Raw genomic sequence first — 18713 nt, forward strand, 5'->3', positions numbered from 1 at the left:
TTTGCTCCTAACCCCCTTTCACACAGCACATAATTCCCGGGAAATTCCCGGGTCGACCCCTTTCACACAGAACACAGATTATCCCTGCAATATACAGTGTGTCATAATAAATGGACTGCTTTTATGGCACACAGAGATGAGGTCATGAAAAGTGCAGCCCGTGCACCGCCATCTCAGCCAATAAGCACTGCTTACTATGCCCGGAATAGAAAAACCCGGGTCGGCACCTTTCAGACAGCCGCCAACCCGTGTAAGACCCGGGAATAACCCAGGAAAATACCTGGGTCGAAGTACCGGGAATTAGGTCAGACAGAAAAAAAACCCGGGTCGACCCGGCAAGAGCCGGAAAATTACCGGGTTCTTTTCTCTGTCTGAAAGGGGTGTTAGTGATTTGTTTTGAGTGCGTATTTGCTAAATCTCTATAAAGTTGCATTGTCCAATAGTGTCTGTGTACAGAGTTGCAGGACTGATTGAGCCTCCCTGACTCTATAATCTATTGGGCATCCTGGAAGGTGGCAAAACACATGCACAAAGGTATTCTTTCTGATGGGCATATTAAGGGAGTGTTGTGGGTATGTCGCGGTAGTGGTTGTGAACTCAAACACTCGCGTACATTGGAGGAGCTCTGATGGAGATTCTGCCCCTAGCATGGGGTTGGTCAAGTCCCGATGGAGCTTCTGATGGCTGCAGAGGCACAAAGTAGGCGACCCAGCCCTTGCACAGTCAAACACACGTGTACACCAGGGGAAGAGCTTTTACTAGCATTAGAATAAAGTTGCAGATACGACTGAAGCAAAAGACACTAAAGTTGGCACAGCAGCGTGCAACTCAGAATCAGCCCCACATTATGCCCCTGTGTGCAGCAATATTGTATTGTGAGCACAGAAAGTCAAATTCTGCAGGCAAAATAAGCAAAAGTGTGCAGTCAATGTAGAAGGAGGCAGATATTTTGTGTTGGCTCCTGTGAAGGCGCTGCAACGCAGATTTCTTCCGCATATTGTGGTCAGGGCCTATGGAAAAAAAAGCACCTGCTTCCTTCCCCAAGCATAAACAGACCACATTATGAATATTGGCAGATGGGTACATAGTTTGTGTAAGCCTAGTATTGTTTTAATGTAATTAATGTTTCACTTAATGACAGTCATCCTGAAATGCCCCAAACTGAAATAGTTACACTGTACCAACATGTAAAAGAAAAGCATCTGCCAGCTGTAGGTTATCATCTCTATTGAGTTCATAATAAGGATGACAATTATGCTCAGATCTAATGTGATCGCTACCATTCATTATTTAAAGGAATATTTACACACTGAGCATATTTAAGTGAAAAGTATGCTTGATTCTGAGTTGTACATAATCGGGGTCAGACTGGCCCACAGGGGTACAAGGGAAATCCCCAGTGGGCCCTACTGCTTGAGGGCCCACTTCCTCCTCTAGGGCTCAGGATCTAGACTGTGCCCTTGAATTATTCATTGAAATAGTTACTCTAATAGAAAGTCAGTCACCTGGAGAATCAGGACCACTGATGAACTTGGGTACTTGGTTTGCTTCTATAGAAACTACATCAAGATTTGCCCTCCTGCTAATTAAAGTGGGTGGTCTCGACACAACACTGAACCTTCCTCTTGTTGGGAAGGGGCTTTATTTATAATGAGCACTGTTCTTGACAGTCATTGGAATGGTATTGTAGCTCAGCACTCATTCACTAACCTACTATTAAGTCATCCCAGTGGTAAGAGCTTAGATAGTTGAATATGTTTACAAAGACATGTATATCACCTAATGCAGTTCTCACTGAGTTTTAGAAACTGGTTGATCAGTACAGAGGTCCCATATCACATGTATAGTGCATTAATGTGGTATATAATGACAGGATCACTGTCATGTGCTTAATTATTATACATACCGTATGTTATATTATACTGCATTCCAACTGCTATAATGTATTTACTACACTGCATTGTTAGCAATCTGGTACATTATTATGCATACACTATCAGTATTTACGATATAAATTTATACTGGGACTCAGAGCATGCACTCTGTAATGGTTAGCCAAGCCTCTGTAGATGCTGGCCACACCCTTTCTGGTGTCTGGCCATACCACTTAATCATGGGCTTCTACCATTGCATTCCCCTGGTGGGCCCTTTATGCCCCAGTCCAACACTGCACATAATGCAAATGCAACTCTGGATGAATGCTGCCAAAGGAATGTGAATGAATTACAAACGGGATTCTAATACGACTATACACATGTTCTAATGTATACACATCTATGTGATCACGCCAACCCACTCTTCTACATATGACAGCAGCAGTCGTCATTATCATTGGCACATACAGTGCCTTGCAAAATTATACACCCCCCTTGGCTTTTTACCTGTAATTTATTTATTTATTTTTAATCTGAAGTATATGTTATGAATCTGCACAAAATAGTCTAATTTGGTGAAGTGAAATGAGAATAATATATATAAAAAATAATCTTTATAAATAACATTCTGAAAATTGGCATGTGCATATGTAATCACCCCCTTTGCTATGAAGCCCCTCAAAAGTCCTGGTGCAACCAATTACCTTCAGAAGTCACCTAATCAGTGAAATGAAGTCCACCTGTGTGAAATATAAGTGTCACATGATCTGTCAGTATAAATACACCTTTTGTGAAAGGCCCCAGAGGCTGCAACACCACTAAGCAAGAGGCATCACACCATGAAGACCAAGGAGCTCTCCATACAAGTCAGGGACAAAGTTGTTGAGAAGTACAAATCTGGTTATAAAAAAATATCCAAATCTTTGATGATCCCCCGGAGCACCATTAAATCCATCATCGATAATCATTCAAAAAATCGTTGTGTGTGTATGCACCTTTAGTGCTAAAAATAAGAAGACACAATTTGAGTTTGCCAAAAGGCATGTGGGTGACTCCCCAAATGTATGGAGGAAGGTGCTCTGGTCAGATGAGACTAAAATTTAACTTTTCGGCCACCAACGAAAACGTTATGCAGCATATTCAATAGGCTGCGAGAACCGCAAAAAACCCGCACCTGCGAGGTTTTTCCTGCAGGTGATGGGTTTTTTACTATCCTATTAGGTGTGTGTTTTTTTTTATTAAACATGCGTCAGGAGGTTTTCTTTTCACGCACCTCCTGAGCAAGCGTGATTTTTCCTAAAATCGTTGATTTTAGGTTAAATCACCGACACTTGATCTGACTCCCCAGCAGCGCCCCCCCCCCCCCGAGGACTAATTAAGCAATTGGAAGTATCCAATTAGCTTAATTAGTCCTTAATTACTTACCTCCAGCAGCGCTGTCTTCTTCATCTTGCGTCGGGAGCCGGCTCTTCTGCAGCAGTGGTGGGTATGTTAGTGTGTGTGGTGTAGGTAAGTGTGTATGAGTGTGTGTGCATGAGTGTGTTTGTGTGTGTCCCGGTGTCAGTGTGCCCCCGCAGTGCTAGTGTGGTCCCCCCGGAATGGGTGCTGGGAGAACAACATCTCCCAGCAGCCGTTGCTCCTCCCACTAGCCCCTGGGACTCCCAGCAGCCCCCTCTCCAGTAAGAAGAGAGAGGGGAGGCCGCCGGGAGCCGCGGAGACAACTGGAGACCCCCGGAAAGGTAAATGGTGTTTTTTTTTTTCAGTAAAACATATGCGCCGTAGGGTTTTGAGAACTGAAAACCCCGCGAACAGTATTTTTGGAATTGAAAACTGCGAGTATCGGGAGTGTGCATACCCACGGTATTTCTACGTTGGGTGCAAGGTTTTTACCTCGTTAAACCTTGGGCCCAATTGGATATGCCCCTATATCTGGCGCAAAGCCAACACATCCCATCACCACAAGAACACCATCCCCACAGTGAAATACGGTGGTGGCAGCATCATGCTGTGGGGATATTTTTCAGCAGCAGGGACTGGGAAACTGATTCAAGTCGAGGGAAAGATGGATGGTGCTAAATACAGGTATATTCTAGAGAAAAAAACTTTTGAAGTCTGCCGGCGATTTGAGACTGGAACAGAGATTCGCCTTCCAGCAGGACAATGACCCGAAGCATACTGCTAAAGCAACGCTCAAGTGGTTTAAGGGGAAACATTTAAATGTGTTGGAATGGCCTAGTCAAAGCCCAGATCTCAATCCAATTGAGAATCTGTGGTCAGACTTGAAGATTGCTGTTCACAAGCGGAAACCATCCAACATGAAGGAGCTGGAGCAGTTTTGCCTTGAGAAATGGGCAAAAATCCCAGGGGCAAGATGTGGCAAGCTCATAGAGACTTATCCAAATCGACTTGCAGCTGTAATTGCCGCAAAAGGTGGCTCGACAAAGTACTGACTTTAGGGGGGTGAATAGTTGTGCACGCGGACGTTTTCTATTATGTTGTCCTAAATGTTGTTTGATTCATAATATAAATAAAAAAAAATGTCACAGTTATAGGCATGTTCTGTGAATTAAATGATGTACACCTTCCAACAATCCATTTTAATTCCAGGTTGTGAGGCAACAGAACATGAAAAATGCAAAGGGGGTGAATACTTTTGCAAGGCACTTTACAACTGCAATGCATATGCACTAGCTAACAAATAAGTAACCCTGTCTACACACCCATGAAGGATTCTCTTGTATGCATTTGCATTGTTGCTGCCCAGTTGCCACTAAAACGCCCATAATTCTGCTAAAGTATCTGATTTTTAGTTCCATTAACGCATCAATTTATAAACAGAAGGATTTAAAAATGTCAACACATTAAGAACAACAAATCTAAAGCACTGCGGCTTGTATTTCAAACAATCTGTGTACAGTACATACACAAATGAATATAAAGCCATTATGACTAGATTTGTTATTTAGACACAAAGATTTATGGAAATAAATTGTACAGTCATTCAATCTTCCACATTAAACGCTATGCGCTGTTTGTGACCTGTCCCAGGGATCCTGTAAAGCACACCAATTCTCTCTAGGCCTACATAATCTTATTTGTGAGAATTGTAATAGAATAGAATTTAAGAACTGCTTACTGTGTTGCCAACAGGCAGGCACTCTCTGTGGAACATGTGCCTGCAGTGGAATACAACCACACCTGGTAGTTTGGAAGCATCTGAAAAAGCAAAATGATAATTAAACATTACACGACTTCACAAATTAAGCCGGCACTCCACAGATAAAGGGTTAATACTTGCCCAGATGCCCTCCAGAGCAACCAGTACTCCAATGTATAATGGGATATAGGTGGCACTCAGGGCTGCGCTGCGACCAGCGCCGTCCTGTGTTGCCGCCCCTTCCCTCCTCCGCTCTCTCCCTCTGAGCTTAAATATAGACTATAGCGCTATGAGGGAGGTGGGCGTTTCCTGCTCCCTCCGGAAACAGTAGCGCTCCGGGCGACGGACCGGCTTGCCCGTGCCTGGAGCAGCTACTGGTGGCACTCCAAGGTCTTGTAATGTTCAAGAATAGACGACAAGCTGTGGGTGGGCTGATGACATCACTCCAGCATCAATTTATCTCCCAGGTCGATGTTCTTGGTTTCACTTGGTACAGCTATACAAGGTATTTTTTTCCGTGTTTACTGTATTCTTGCTAAATATCGCAAGAACATGGAGTGCCGAATATATCCCATTATCTATCTATCTATATATATATATATATATATATATAAACACACACACACACATATATATATACACACGGTAACCTTACATTGTTAATCAATTCTTTTTTTTAATTAAGCATCTCACCTGCAATCCTTAATAGCTCCCTGCCATTTAGTTCACTTTTATATGTTTATTTATATTAATAATATGTTTTAACATTCCCCTTGATATCATCATCTTCTCTGCTAACATCATGGAGATCCACTTTGTCGTTACTAAATCTTTTTTTTACTAAATAAATGTACTATTCACTCCATATATTACTACTTAGGGCCGTATTCAATTAGTCTCGCACCCGCGGAAAAGTTTCGCCTGCTGGACTTTTCACCGACATCGCGTCTTTTGGACGGGGAATCTAATTGTGCGTCTCCCCGCTATTCGCCGTATTCGATTGCAAAAGATGCGAAAACGGCAAGCGGTGAATTCAGAACAGGCAGAAAGTGCTGTCAGAATTGGGGAAATCAGCCTGAACCCCTCAAAAAGATGCATTAACATTGGAGATCAATGTAGATGTGTCCGAATAGCCCTAATAAAACTGTTTGGGGTACTTAAGTTGTTTCAATAGCTTCTTTGCACAAGTGGTGAGGAATGGTATTAAGCAGTATTTTTTGGTGAAATAAGTAGACCTATTAAATTTGGGGTACTTGAAAATGGGTGCTAGCATATTTTCAAGTCTCTAAAGTTACGTTTTAAAAAATGTGAAAAATGCACCTGTTGCAATCACCTGCAATCATAAAAACAGCTGACCCATCCTTGCAGGCCCCCAAAAAGTCTATTTCGCTAGTTTTTATGCTTGTCCCCCCCCACACTTTGTGCTTTTTCACCCCCAAAATAAAAGTACTTTTTTGGGGTGTTCTTAAAGTCTTTCCCTGGGATTTGTTGACACAGCTGTCCTTTGGGGGGCTGTCCTAAGGGTTCTGAGAGGTTTCCCCACCTTTGCACCCCAAAATAAAAATGTTGCACTTTTTTTCACCTGCTATTCAGAGGCGAATCTTTTTTGCTTATTACATTGTATTGACTTTCTGCGTAGGCAAAAACCGTCTGGAATTGAATACGGAGATAAGTTCCGACCTGGTGAAAAGACGCAATTGGCGATATAATTTCGTGGAAAATGCTTTTTTGCTTCTAATTGAATACGGCCCTTAGAGTGTCTTATTTACCACTCTGAAATTTAACAGGCTCTCAACCATTATTCAAAGGCCATTTCTTCCGGTTATCTGGTGGAGCAATAGAAAGGCTTGGGTGACCCATGATATCAATGAAGACTGGTTCAGCCACTACTTCTGTCCAACCGTCAAGGAATACAGGCCCTGATTCAGAGCCGGACACTCTGACAGAGCGCTCGCTCTGAATCAGGGCCGTCCTTCTTACTTTTTAGAGCGGCCTCCTGGCCGCTCGTATAGCTGTGGGTGACCACCCACAGCTATAGCGAGCGGCCAGGAAGATGGTCGCAATGGTCAAGACCATCGCGACCATCGGGCTTGCGACGAAACCCTTGTGGTAGGGTCTCGTTGCCGCAAGCCCTGGAATGCTTTCGGCTCTATCAGAGCCGAGAGCACTCCCGCTGACATCACTTGTGATGTCAGTGGGGCCGGCCCCAGATGGTAGGTGTTAACATGGGAACGCCTCCGTCTGGGCAGCCACGTCCCCGGCACGCGCACCAAAGGGGGCGTGCTGTCGCTCACCATTGACAGCATGCCCCCTTTGGTACGAGACCCGGAGCGACGGCTTGTCCGTCGCTATCCGGGTCAAGCGCATGTGCACGATGGAGCCGGCTCCGTCGTGCGCATGCGCACTGGGCCAACATCGACCCGCTTGTGAGCGCTCGCGAGCGGGTCTGAATCAGGCCCACTGTGCACAGAATAACCTTGCACACAAGTCACTGTTGCTTCTTGACAATGCTCCAGGGCACTCTACCACCATGAGTGGACTGGATGAGCATGCGAAAATTATTTTACTGTCTCACAACACTACATTGATTCTGCAGCCAATGGATATTGCCAATTTCAAAGCTTTTTGTCTATGCATGACTTTTGATCAAGCAATCAAGAAGACTGATGGTGAGAACGCTCCAACACTTACCCAGTTTAGGAAAGAATACAATATCAAGGATGCAGTTAAATACATTGGCAAGTTCTGGGTGAAGTTAGAGCCAAGACTATGAAAAGTGCTTGGCAAAAGTTGTGGCCTGTGTGAGTGATCACAATGATAATTCTAAAAGTGAAGGAGTTGCTTCAGAAAGTCATAGAAAACATTGTTAACCTAGGAAGGGAACTAGGCTTCAATGAAACATCTGATATTACAGATTTGTTAGATCCCACCATGATAAACACTTGGAACAGCAGTGAGATCAAGAAAAAGAAAACGAACCAGACATTTACAACAGCCAAGAGATTTTCAAACTTCAGGATAGATTGTCAGCATAATAAAGCATGACCTGAATTTGGAATGCCAGAAGATGTCAAAGTAAAGCAAGCTTGATATTTTTTTATTAGGTCTCCTTAAATATCTTCTGCTCTCACTGACCAATCAGTTGTGCTTTCTACAGGGGGGAAAAATGTCCTATGCCTACAAATCCTTCTGCTAAACAGTTGAAAGTGGATAATGGATTCAGTACTTGTAACCTGAAGTCATCAGTTACTGTCCAACATCATTCCCTAACATCCACGTGGACATTGAGAGGGAATATAAACCTGTGGCGAGCAAACAAATTTCAGAAATTCTGTGTGCAGGAGAGATAGTGAGGAGAAAAGTGTCTTAGTTGTCAATCATTTCAAATCCACAGAGTCCAAAGGTTCAAATGGGAGAGCTTGTAGCCCCTTAAGAACCAAAGACAGAAATTATCTCGCTCCGGGGCTCACTACAAAAGGGGCGGCTGTCGATGGTGATCGACAGCTCGTCCCGTTTTGTAGGTGTGGCGGGGGGGTGGCTTCCCAAACCGAGGCATTCCCAAACAAACGCCTGCCGTTTGTGGGTGGCCCCACTGACATCACCAGTGATGTCAGTGGAAGAGCTTCTGGCTCTATTAGAGCCGGAAGCTCTCTGGGGCTTGCGGCAGACGAGACCCTACCACAAGGGTCTCGTCGCAAGCCCCGACGGTCGCGATGGTCTTGACCATCGCGACCATCAACCTGGCCACTCGCTAAAACTGTGGGTCACCCACAGCTTAGCGAGTGGCCAGGAGGCCGGCTCATTTTAGAGATGCGGCCGCCGTCATTCAGAGCGAACACTCGCATTTTGCAAGCGGCTGTGAATGAGGTCCTATGTTTGGTAGATCCCATTTGTTCACCAAGAGCTAAAGCACTCTCGGGTGGGGAGACCACTGTTTGGTGTGTACGTCCTGACGACTTAGGAAGTCTGCTTCCAAATTGAGGACTCCCGGTATGAATATTGCCAAGATGGCCGGAAGACGATGTTCTGCATAATCAGAACCTTTGTCACTTCCTCCATGGCCGCATGACTTCGCGTGCCTCCACTGGAGCAGGTCCTGTGCATGATGAGTGCTTTGTATACTGCTCGCAGCTCCAGAATGTTTATTATCCATCTTCCCTGAAAGGTGTGATGACCTGTCACTGCCCCCCATCCGTGAAGACTACCATCCGTGGTGAGAAGCACCAAATTTGGAATCCAGAATGGTCACCCTTATTCCAGATGATCCTTTTTCAATCACTACAGGAGGGAGAGATGAACCTCTGGAGTGAGAAGGACTCTCTGGGACTTCCTGTGATCGGGCAAGGATCAGAAGGTTATCTAAATAAGGTTGAATCCTGATATCCCCATGACTTTCATGGAAATACCAAATGGCAATACCTGAAAAAGGAAATGTTCCTCCCAGACCAGCAACCTGAGGATGCTCTGGTGACTGAGCCATATAGAACATGCAAAAAGGCATCATGGATGTCCAAAAAGGCCTTGAAAACCCCCGACTCCAGAGCCAGAATGACCAACAAGAACCTGTTGAGGGCCTTCAGGTGAGGATCAGCCGGAAGGTACCGATCAGCTTTGGACCCAGAAGAGGCTGGTAGAAAAGCCTCTGCGCCTTTGAGACAGGGGAACTGGAACAGTTACTTTGGAAGCCAGCCAGGTAGCGACTCCCACAGATTCTCTGCTTTGCCTGAATCCACCGGAAAACCCGTAGAATGAAATTGCTCTGCAGGCCGCTCCCAAAAATGTTAGGATATAGCCCAGGGAAACAACCCTCGCACCCAGGCATCCGGGATGGTTGCTAACCAGGTCTCGAGAGAACAGCAGAAGTTGGCCTCCCATGCTGGTATCCCCGAGATGGAGGCCCACCCTGTTGATTGGCAGGTTTGTCAGTAGACTTGGTGGTAGGGCACCCAGTAGACCAAGGCCATTTTGCTCGGGCCTGGAACCCCTGCATGAGTAACCCTGGAACCTTTTGAAAGGCTGGCCCTTGGCCTTTGTAGATCTCGCCCAGCTTCATACAAGGGTTAGTTTAGGTGTGTGTGCTTATCCTTGGAGGACTCACTTTCAAAGATACCATTACAGACGTACACCCATCTCTGATCTAGTGAGTAGGGGTACGCCTTATTATATTTTTGTGCCAAAAAAACTTTTTTGTGCCATTATTTAAAGAAGGCAATACACCTTTTTCTTCTATATGTATGGAACCTTTATGGTGGAGAGAAAGAGAATCACAAAGGAGGCATAAAAAGTTCAACAATTAATGAGAATCTGAGATCGTCATTTGATATCATTGGGAGAATGAAAGATACCTTTATAAGTTGGATACTGCTAGAAGTTGTGTGAGTACTGGTACGCACCCTGTACTAGATTTACCCATTTTCCTATTTTAAAGATACCTTTGTGCATCCCGCTCCGCATATAAGCGAAAGTTTAGGTGTGTGTGCATATCCCCGGGGGATTCATTTTCAAAGATACCATTATAGACGTCTACCCATCTCTGATCCAGTGAGTTGTGGTACGCTTAATTATATTCTTGTGCAAAAAAAATCTCCTTTTTGTACCATATTTAAGAAGATACTACACATTGTTGTTATATATAACTTTTTTCTATGTTTATGGAACCTTAACAGTGGAGAGAATTACAAAGGAGGCATTAAAAGTTCAACAATTATGAAAAAGCTCAACAATTACGGATAAGTATCATTAAAAATCGATTTCGCCTCACAAATTACATATATGTGACATGGCGAGCAGCGCCATTTTTTTTAATATTCTATATACAAGATATCAATCCAGATCTGTAGGGGCAAATCTTTTTGAAAAAGGCTGCAGCTTGCTATATTTGAAGCGCCAATATTTTCCCTCCTACTTTTTGATTTTAAAGGTTTGTCAGTAGACTTGGTGGTAGGGCACCCAGTAGACCAAGGCCGTTTTTGGTCTCCTGGATGAGTAACCCTTGAACCTCGAGAAAGGCTGGCCCTTGGCTTTTCCCTGCAGATGAAAGGAGAGAAAATTAGATGTCCACAACCTTGTTGGGGCTGTTCCAGAAGGGAGGACCATCCTGGACGCCGCTACTATAGTCATGACCTTGTCCCAATCAGGGCCTGAAAAAGGAAGAGCCTCAAGGGCAGGGGTCTTCAACCGTGGCCCTCCTGCTGCTGTGGAACTACACATCCCAGCATGCATTGCCATAATTTTAGCATGCTGTTATATCAAAAAGGTGGCAGTGCATGCTGGGATGTGTAGTTGCACAGCAGCTGGAGGGCCAAGGTTGAAGACCCCTGCTCTAGGGCCTTCTTAGAGTCTAAGTCAGCGCACCAGGAACGAAGCCAGAGGGCTTGCTTAGCAGCCGAGGATGCCGACACCTTGGTGGTTAGGATACCAGTATCTATTGCTGCCTCTACAAGATAAGAGGCCACCTCCCTGATATGCTTATTCCTATGGGTACCCAAGCTGAGGCCCTCCTGAAGGGCATAAGCCCAGCCTCCAATGGCTTTAGCCACCCAAGCGAAATCCAGGGCTGGATGTGCGATAGCACCTGCATGAGTATAAAACTCCTGAGAGAAGGCTAACATCCTATCTGTCAGATTCTTAAGAGATGCCGTATTAGGAATAGGAAGGGTAGTGTTCATTACTAGGCAGACAATGTGAGCACCCTGAGGAGGAGACTCCCATCTGGCTTGATCCGCATTAGGATGAGCCCACATCTCCACTAGAAGGCCCTCTAGCTGTCAGAAGATGTAACCTTCTTCTGTGCGGAAGGGAGTGAGGGAAATAAGAGGTCTCGGACTCTTAAGTATTGGACAAATCGTCCTCATGAGCTAAGGAAACCTTAGAGTCCAAATCATACCGAAACAGGGGCGTAGAATTAACTAGCCACGAAGTTAAATTAATGTGACCTCAAAACAGAAAGTGGGGCTTAACAGAAGAGGGTTTACCACCCCCTGCAGTAATCCTCCAAATAAGAGTCACTTTGACCACCTTGGAGATGAGGCTGAAAACTCAGGCCCTGATTCAGAGCCGGGTGCTCTGACAGAGCGTTCGCTCTGAATCAGGGCCGTCCCTTCTCCTTTTTGGAGCAGCTTCCTGGCCGCTCGCATAGCTGTGGGTGACCGGCGGTGACAGCCTCTGCAATGTGGCTCCCTGCAAATAGGGAGCCATTCTTACCTTGTTTAGCACCGGCTGTGCTCCCCCCGGCATCCAGCTGTGGCTGCGGGTCCCTGGTGTGTGCATGGGGACCGGCCGAAGTCACTGACCCAGTGCTGCAGCTGCCAGGGCAGGGGGGCGGTGGAGCGGCAGTGCGGGCGTCCTATGGGACACCGAGCGCTGCTCACTCATAGAATAAAAACCTTAAAAGCAGTCTCTAAAACAGTGCCTGCTCCTGCAAGGCACCAGACTAAAACAGGCCTGCCTGGGGCTGGGGGCGGGGTATAGGGGCGGAGGAGCCGGGGCTGCTGGGAGAAAAAATTTAACTAGTTGGTGCTCGGACTCCTCCTGCTCCAGCCTATACCCATGGTCAATGCCTGTGTCCCCCATGGCATGAAGACAAAAACTGAATTACAGGTCACAACACTAATTTACCAGATTTTAATAATCAATCTGTTTCACAGCTACATAATTCTTAGATACAAAACTTTAAAATGCTTTAAATATTAATCTGCAAACCACTTTGATGATTTAATTAAATGGAATTGGAAGATTTATATTTTATACAATTTATTACAAATCTGACTATCTTCGAGTTTAGATATTGTTCTAAACTATTCATCTTCATACATACTAAATAGACAGACACAGTAAGTGACAAGATGAGAGCAAACTCAATGTCCTCATCCATCCAATAGATTACATGCTCAGATATGGATGTAATAACACACTTGCAAACATTATAACATTTATTTTGTCTCATTAAGTGGAAAAGGTTGGGCACAGATCAGTGGCAATGTATTTGTACACTATAACAGAAGAAAAGCAGTACTGTACCCGTTGGAAGTATTGGTGACAAGCAAAACTCACAAATATTATCCTCTGCAAGAAAAAAAAAGAGAGAATAGATAAATGACATCAAAATGAAAACCGTGAGAATGCAATAGATAGAGAAAAGTTTATTTTGCTATGTGTTGTGCTGTACAGTATTTTTGCTGGAACTATTGCAGTGAAAGAGTAGAAAGGGTTTTTCATGTTACAATATAAATGGACAGCAAGTGGTGCCCTACAGAGCCTCACGTGTGCCTTGCACAAATACAGTGTGACATACTGTAACACTAGCATGCAAAACAATGTGTAAGGTGGCAAAGAAAAATGTAAAAGAGTATAATCAGAGAGTAAGCAAATTAATTCACCACTAAAAGACTTCTGAATCTCTATTGTTGTGGAGTTAAAACTATTAACATACTGTTTTGGGAACATGAAAACATACACACAATTCACCTATCAAGCTCAGACCTGTGGGTGTCATAACTAGTCCATTTCTATATTTCTCACTGAGAAATTTACCTGACGGTCGGAGTTGGAAGCTGCTGAATTACATATCAGTTTGCATTTAATATATAAATTGCTTGTAAATCACAAAATAATTGTGATATTTATCACTATTTCTACAATTTGCTAAATAACCTTAATGTTATTTATACAGTAGCCTAGTGAATGGATTTGGGGGTCACTGGCAGAGGGGTTGCATACCTCCCAATATTGGAGGTGAGCAGATTGGGACAGCGGTCATGTCCACATCACATGAATGAGCAGGGTAGGTGGCCTTATCGGACTCTGGAAACCTACTATTACCCTTTAACTGCTGAGAGGAAAAGTGACAAATGCACAGGGCATCCGTTTATTGCTGCTCTGCTATGCATACCTCCCCAACGGCACCGTGCAGTCACAATTGTGACAGCAGGACAGAACCCTCAAACCAGGACAGTACCACTGAAACTGGGACAGTTGGGAGGTGTGGAGGTTGAGAGAAGGCAATCCATCATTATACTGGATTAAGAATCATTTTTGACCAAAACTATAATGAATATGTTGCAGCTGCTTTACAAATGTACTCACCAGGTCTGCTTTTGTTACATGATACAGCAGCAAAAGATAATGTTAGTATTTTATCCAGAAACATCAGAAGAAACACAGCAGGAAAACAGTAAATACTAGCTGCTGCTTTGGAAGAATGTCAGATGTTTACTACAAAAGCAACATAAGAGGACAGACATTCTGGGGGTTTCATAACGAAAGACGGGTATAATGTTTTGTTAAATTGTTGGCAAAATATTCCAAATGATAAACTGTGTCATTCTCAGGAAAACCACAAGTAATAAAAGAGCCTTACATGTAACTGTAAATGATTTTTACCTCAATCTAATGTTCATATTACCTTCAACATAATTAAAATGTAATAAATGTACTAGAAGTACAATAAATGAATATCTACAATAATAATACTACATAAATAAAAACACACCATCGACCAGCATAGCTTTTGATTGAGTTCTGTGAATTTTCTTTAATAATGACAGCGAGTCAGATACTAAAATTTTCTTGTAGCCTTCTCTTAGCAATATCTGCAACAAAACAGAACAACATATTATACAATATAAAAGCCATTTTAATGTAATATTCAGTAGCAGCTACATAGCTACTACAACTTAACAGCAAAACCACCGTCAAAACACATTTTAGAATACAATAGAACAGGGCTATGTCTAAAATCACAAGTCAGCGGTTTTGGTGTCATTTAGAAACCGCCGTCAAACCACCACTAAACCACCAGGGTTTAGAACCTGCTGTCAAATCGCCACCAAACTGCCTTGGTTTAGAACCCGCCGCTTAGTAAATATTGCCTATTATGTCAGTTCTAATGGAACCAAATACCAAGGGAAGTGTAAAAATAAATGGTAATATCATATATAATTTTCCTGATCCACAGGTTACAAAATAATGTCAGTGACTCAAATCAGTCAGTAACACCAGAGGAAACATTGCTGCCAAACTAGAACTTATATATTATAAGAGAAGACATTTCATATCTACCGCTTCCACACATTTACTTGACCAAACAGACTTCAATTAATAGATAAGAGTTGCTGCAGTATATATTGCGGTTTGCTAATTACAATGTAATGAGGGATGTTTACATGAGTGTAATCTTGAATTTCTCAAAATAAAACTGTATGTATTATAAAACTGAAAAAAAATAATGGGATAAGCATATAGCGTTAACTTGCCTCAAAAAATGCATTTGAAAGGAAAGTGTATCCCATTCAGCCATATACGATTGACAATCAAGAATGACTTGAAAAAGTGTCAAAATCAAGGTTAGTAGCAGCTTGCAAACCCCCCCAACTAACAAACAAAAAAATATTAGAACATATTATAAATAAAAAATGTCTTAAAATTGAATCTAATAATTGCTCACTGTAAAACAATATTATATTGCAGAATGCTAAATTGTAAAGACATTGAATTTATACCGATATCACACTGCTGATTCTCTTTTAAATAAACCACAAACAAAAAACACTGAGAAAAAGTGTTTAAAAGCTTGATGTGTAATCTATCAATATGGAAATAAAGTATGAGCAAAAAGGCAGTAAAAAGTAAGAAAATATCTAAACGGTATAAATAAGCAAAGTCGAGCTCTCTAAATTAATAAACTTCAGGGGATATTCAGAAAGATGCAGATATGCCAGTCAGCATTATCCCAACATGATTAATAACTCTGTGCACAGTTTTAATTAAAGATGAATCATCAAAACAATGCACTATGGAGAAAATAACATTGTAAGTTAATGTTGTTTTGAGAAATCTCTGCTTAAAACTTAAAAGTGATTTACTTTTTTATTACTTGGCAAAACAATAACCCATAAAGCCATGCATTTTCCCTAGGCTATCATTGGGAATCTCAGAGCCTCCAGATCTGCAAAGCTTACAGAAAATTTTACCACAGAAAATGAACCTTACAGTGATGAACATAATGGATTATATAATAGTGGGGTGGGAGCCAGAAAGACACTGCTTTGGAAGCAAAAGGGGATCTTATCTAACTAGATCAAGCTGGGCATGGGTTGCCGGCAGTGAAGGATTCTGACAGTGTTAACATAACAACACTTGTTAGTCGGTATGCTAACCCTACCCTTCTCCCTACCCTAACCCTTCCTGTTTGGGGCCCCTCCATGCACCATTAACATAACCCTCCCCCTTAGTGCCTAACCCTAACCCTCCCCCTTAGTGCCTAACCCTCCCCCTAGTGCCTAACCCTAACCCCCAATACTTACCTCATCAAACCACAGAATTTTGTTTCTCATGGTCTGAGAGTCCTTCAGGTGCATTTTGGCAAACTCCAGGCGGGCTTCCGTCTGGCCACTCTACCTTACAGGCCTGATTGGTGGATTGCTGCAGAGATGGTTGTCCTTCTGAAAGGTTCTTCTCTCTCCACAGAGGAATGCTGTAGCTCTGACAGAGTGACCATCGGTTTCTTGGTCACCTCCCTGACTAGGGCCCTCCTCCCACGATCGCTCAGTTTAGACAGCCAGCCAACTCTAGGAAGAGTCCTGGTGGTTCCGAACTTCTTCCATTTACGGATGATGGAGGCCATTGTGCTCATTGGGGACTTCAAAGCAGCAGATATTTTTCTGTACCCTTCCCCAGATTTGTGCCTCGAGACAAAACTGTCTCGGAGGTCTACAGACAATTCCTTGGACTTCATGCTTGGTTTGTGCCTGACATGCACTGTCAAGTGTGGGACATTATATAAACAGGTGTATGCCAGTCAAAATCATGTCCAAACAACTGAATTTATCACCGGTACACTCCAATTAAGCTGAGGAACAGCTCAAGGATGATCAGTGGAAACAGGATGCACCTGAGCTCAATTTTGAGCTTCATGGCAAAGGCTGTGAATACTTATGTACATGTGATTTCTTTTTTTATTATTAAATTCAGAAAAATCACAAAAAAACTTTTTACACGTTGTCATTATGGGGTATTGTGTGTAGAATTTTGAGGACAAAATTGAATTTATTTTGGAATAAGGCTGTAACATAACGAAATGTGAAAAAAGTGAAGCGCCGTGAATACTTCCTGGATGGTGTGTGTGTGTGTGTATGTGTGTGTGTATATATAAGCAACAAAGAGGCAGCGGCACTCGAGTATAAATAAATCACACAGACAGGGTCACGGACCCGTTATTGCATGTTCAACGTTTCAATCTGGTAAGATTTTCATCAGGAATACAAACAACAACTAAGCAACATTTACCTATAACATGTTGAAAAAGTGAAGCGCTGTGAATACTTTCCGGATGCACTATATCTATATATATATATATATATATATATATATATATATAGACAAAGCCAGTTGGTTTATGTATTGTCAGTTTAAGCTAAATGATAATATCCACAAAGCATTTGTGTAATGGTATGGTGTCCAGGGAGCGCAGGGATGAAGCCGATAGTGTTTGAAGCAGCCTTAAAACAAGATCGTAATTAAAACAATAATGATAACAAATAAAGGGCAGTCCTGCAGTGCCATGCAGTACAAAAACGGGATGGAGTCGATTTGCCGGTGGACGGGATCCCGGACATTGACATACCGACGCCGGAATCCCAGAGTCCGGCATAATGCCCGAAAGAGATCAGGATACCAGTGTCGGCATCCCGAACGTCTACAGCCGGGTAAGTAGTGCACTGCGGATGGAGGGTTTAGGCACCCCCAGGGGGAGATTAGGGTTAGGCACCCCCCTTAGAGGGTTAGGCTACAGGGAGGGGGGTTAGGGACCGCAGGGGGGAGGTTAGGATTAGGCACTAGGGGGGAGATTAGGGTTGGGCACTGGAGAGGGAGGGTTAGGGGGAGAGAGAAGAGAAGGAATAGTATACTTACCACCTCTGTCGGGATCTTCAGTCTTCAGGGATCCGTCATCAGGATTTGAACTGGCGGCTATTCCGTTGTAATAGCAGATATTAACTATCTCAACAAAACAATGATCATTGATGTTCAAAGAAGTCTCCACTCCAACCCCCCTTTTTTTAAAAACATAAACTATATACAATCACTGACATTTATAAAAGGAGTTGCACAGTATTGCGAAAAAAAATCTTTTAGCAGTCAATCAGATTTAACATTTTTCTAGTAGTAGACGTTTGACAGTGAAAGTAAAATAAGAGTTATGGTATAACATACCTTTGTTAACTCTTTGTTTGGGTCATACACCTGTCCATATAAGGTCCCACACTTGACAGTGCATGTCAGAGCACAAACCAAGCATGAAGTCCAAGGAATTGTCTGCAGACCTCCGAGACAGTTTTGTCTCGAGGCACAAATCTGGGGAAGGGTACAGAATTATATCAGCTGCTTTAAAGGATGGATTATGTGGTCGCTGTCACCACATCAATCCTGCCTACCAGCTCCTGGGCAGGAACCCCCTTGGGCTTCTTTTTCCCAAATTATGGCACAGGTTGTGAACCGTTTATCTACACTAATGCCGACCCCTACTATGGGGTACCCTCTAGGAAGAGTCCTGGTGGTTCCTAACTTGGGGTACCCTCTAGGAAGAGTCCTGGTGGTTCCTAACTTCTTCCATTTACGGATGATGGAGGCCACTGTGCTCATTGGGACCTTTAAAGCAGCTGATATATTTCTGTACCCTTCCCCAG

General features: G+C 43.3%; 1 protein-coding gene across 1 annotated transcript in view; it reads right to left on the bottom strand.

Annotated features, from left to right (window-relative positions):
• Window positions 1-18713, bottom strand: part of VPS41 (VPS41 subunit of HOPS complex) — a 307161-nt gene that overhangs the window by 6790 nt on the left and 281658 nt on the right. Inside the window, exons 26-28 of the mRNA XM_088478142.1 lie at window positions 14522-14621; window positions 13051-13095; window positions 5011-5090 (exon numbers count right to left, since the gene is read on the bottom strand). Of these exons, the coding sequence (XP_088334268.1) occupies window positions 5011-5090; window positions 13051-13095; window positions 14522-14621 (225 nt within the window). The remainder of the gene's footprint in view (window positions 1-5010; window positions 5091-13050; window positions 13096-14521; window positions 14622-18713) is intronic.

The sequence above is a fragment of the Taudactylus pleione genome, unplaced genomic scaffold (genome assembly GCF_031769625.1).
Source record: "Taudactylus pleione unplaced genomic scaffold, aTauple2 ptg000208l, whole genome shotgun sequence".
NCBI classification, from domain to species: domain Eukaryota; kingdom Metazoa; phylum Chordata; class Amphibia; order Anura; family Myobatrachidae; genus Taudactylus; species Taudactylus pleione.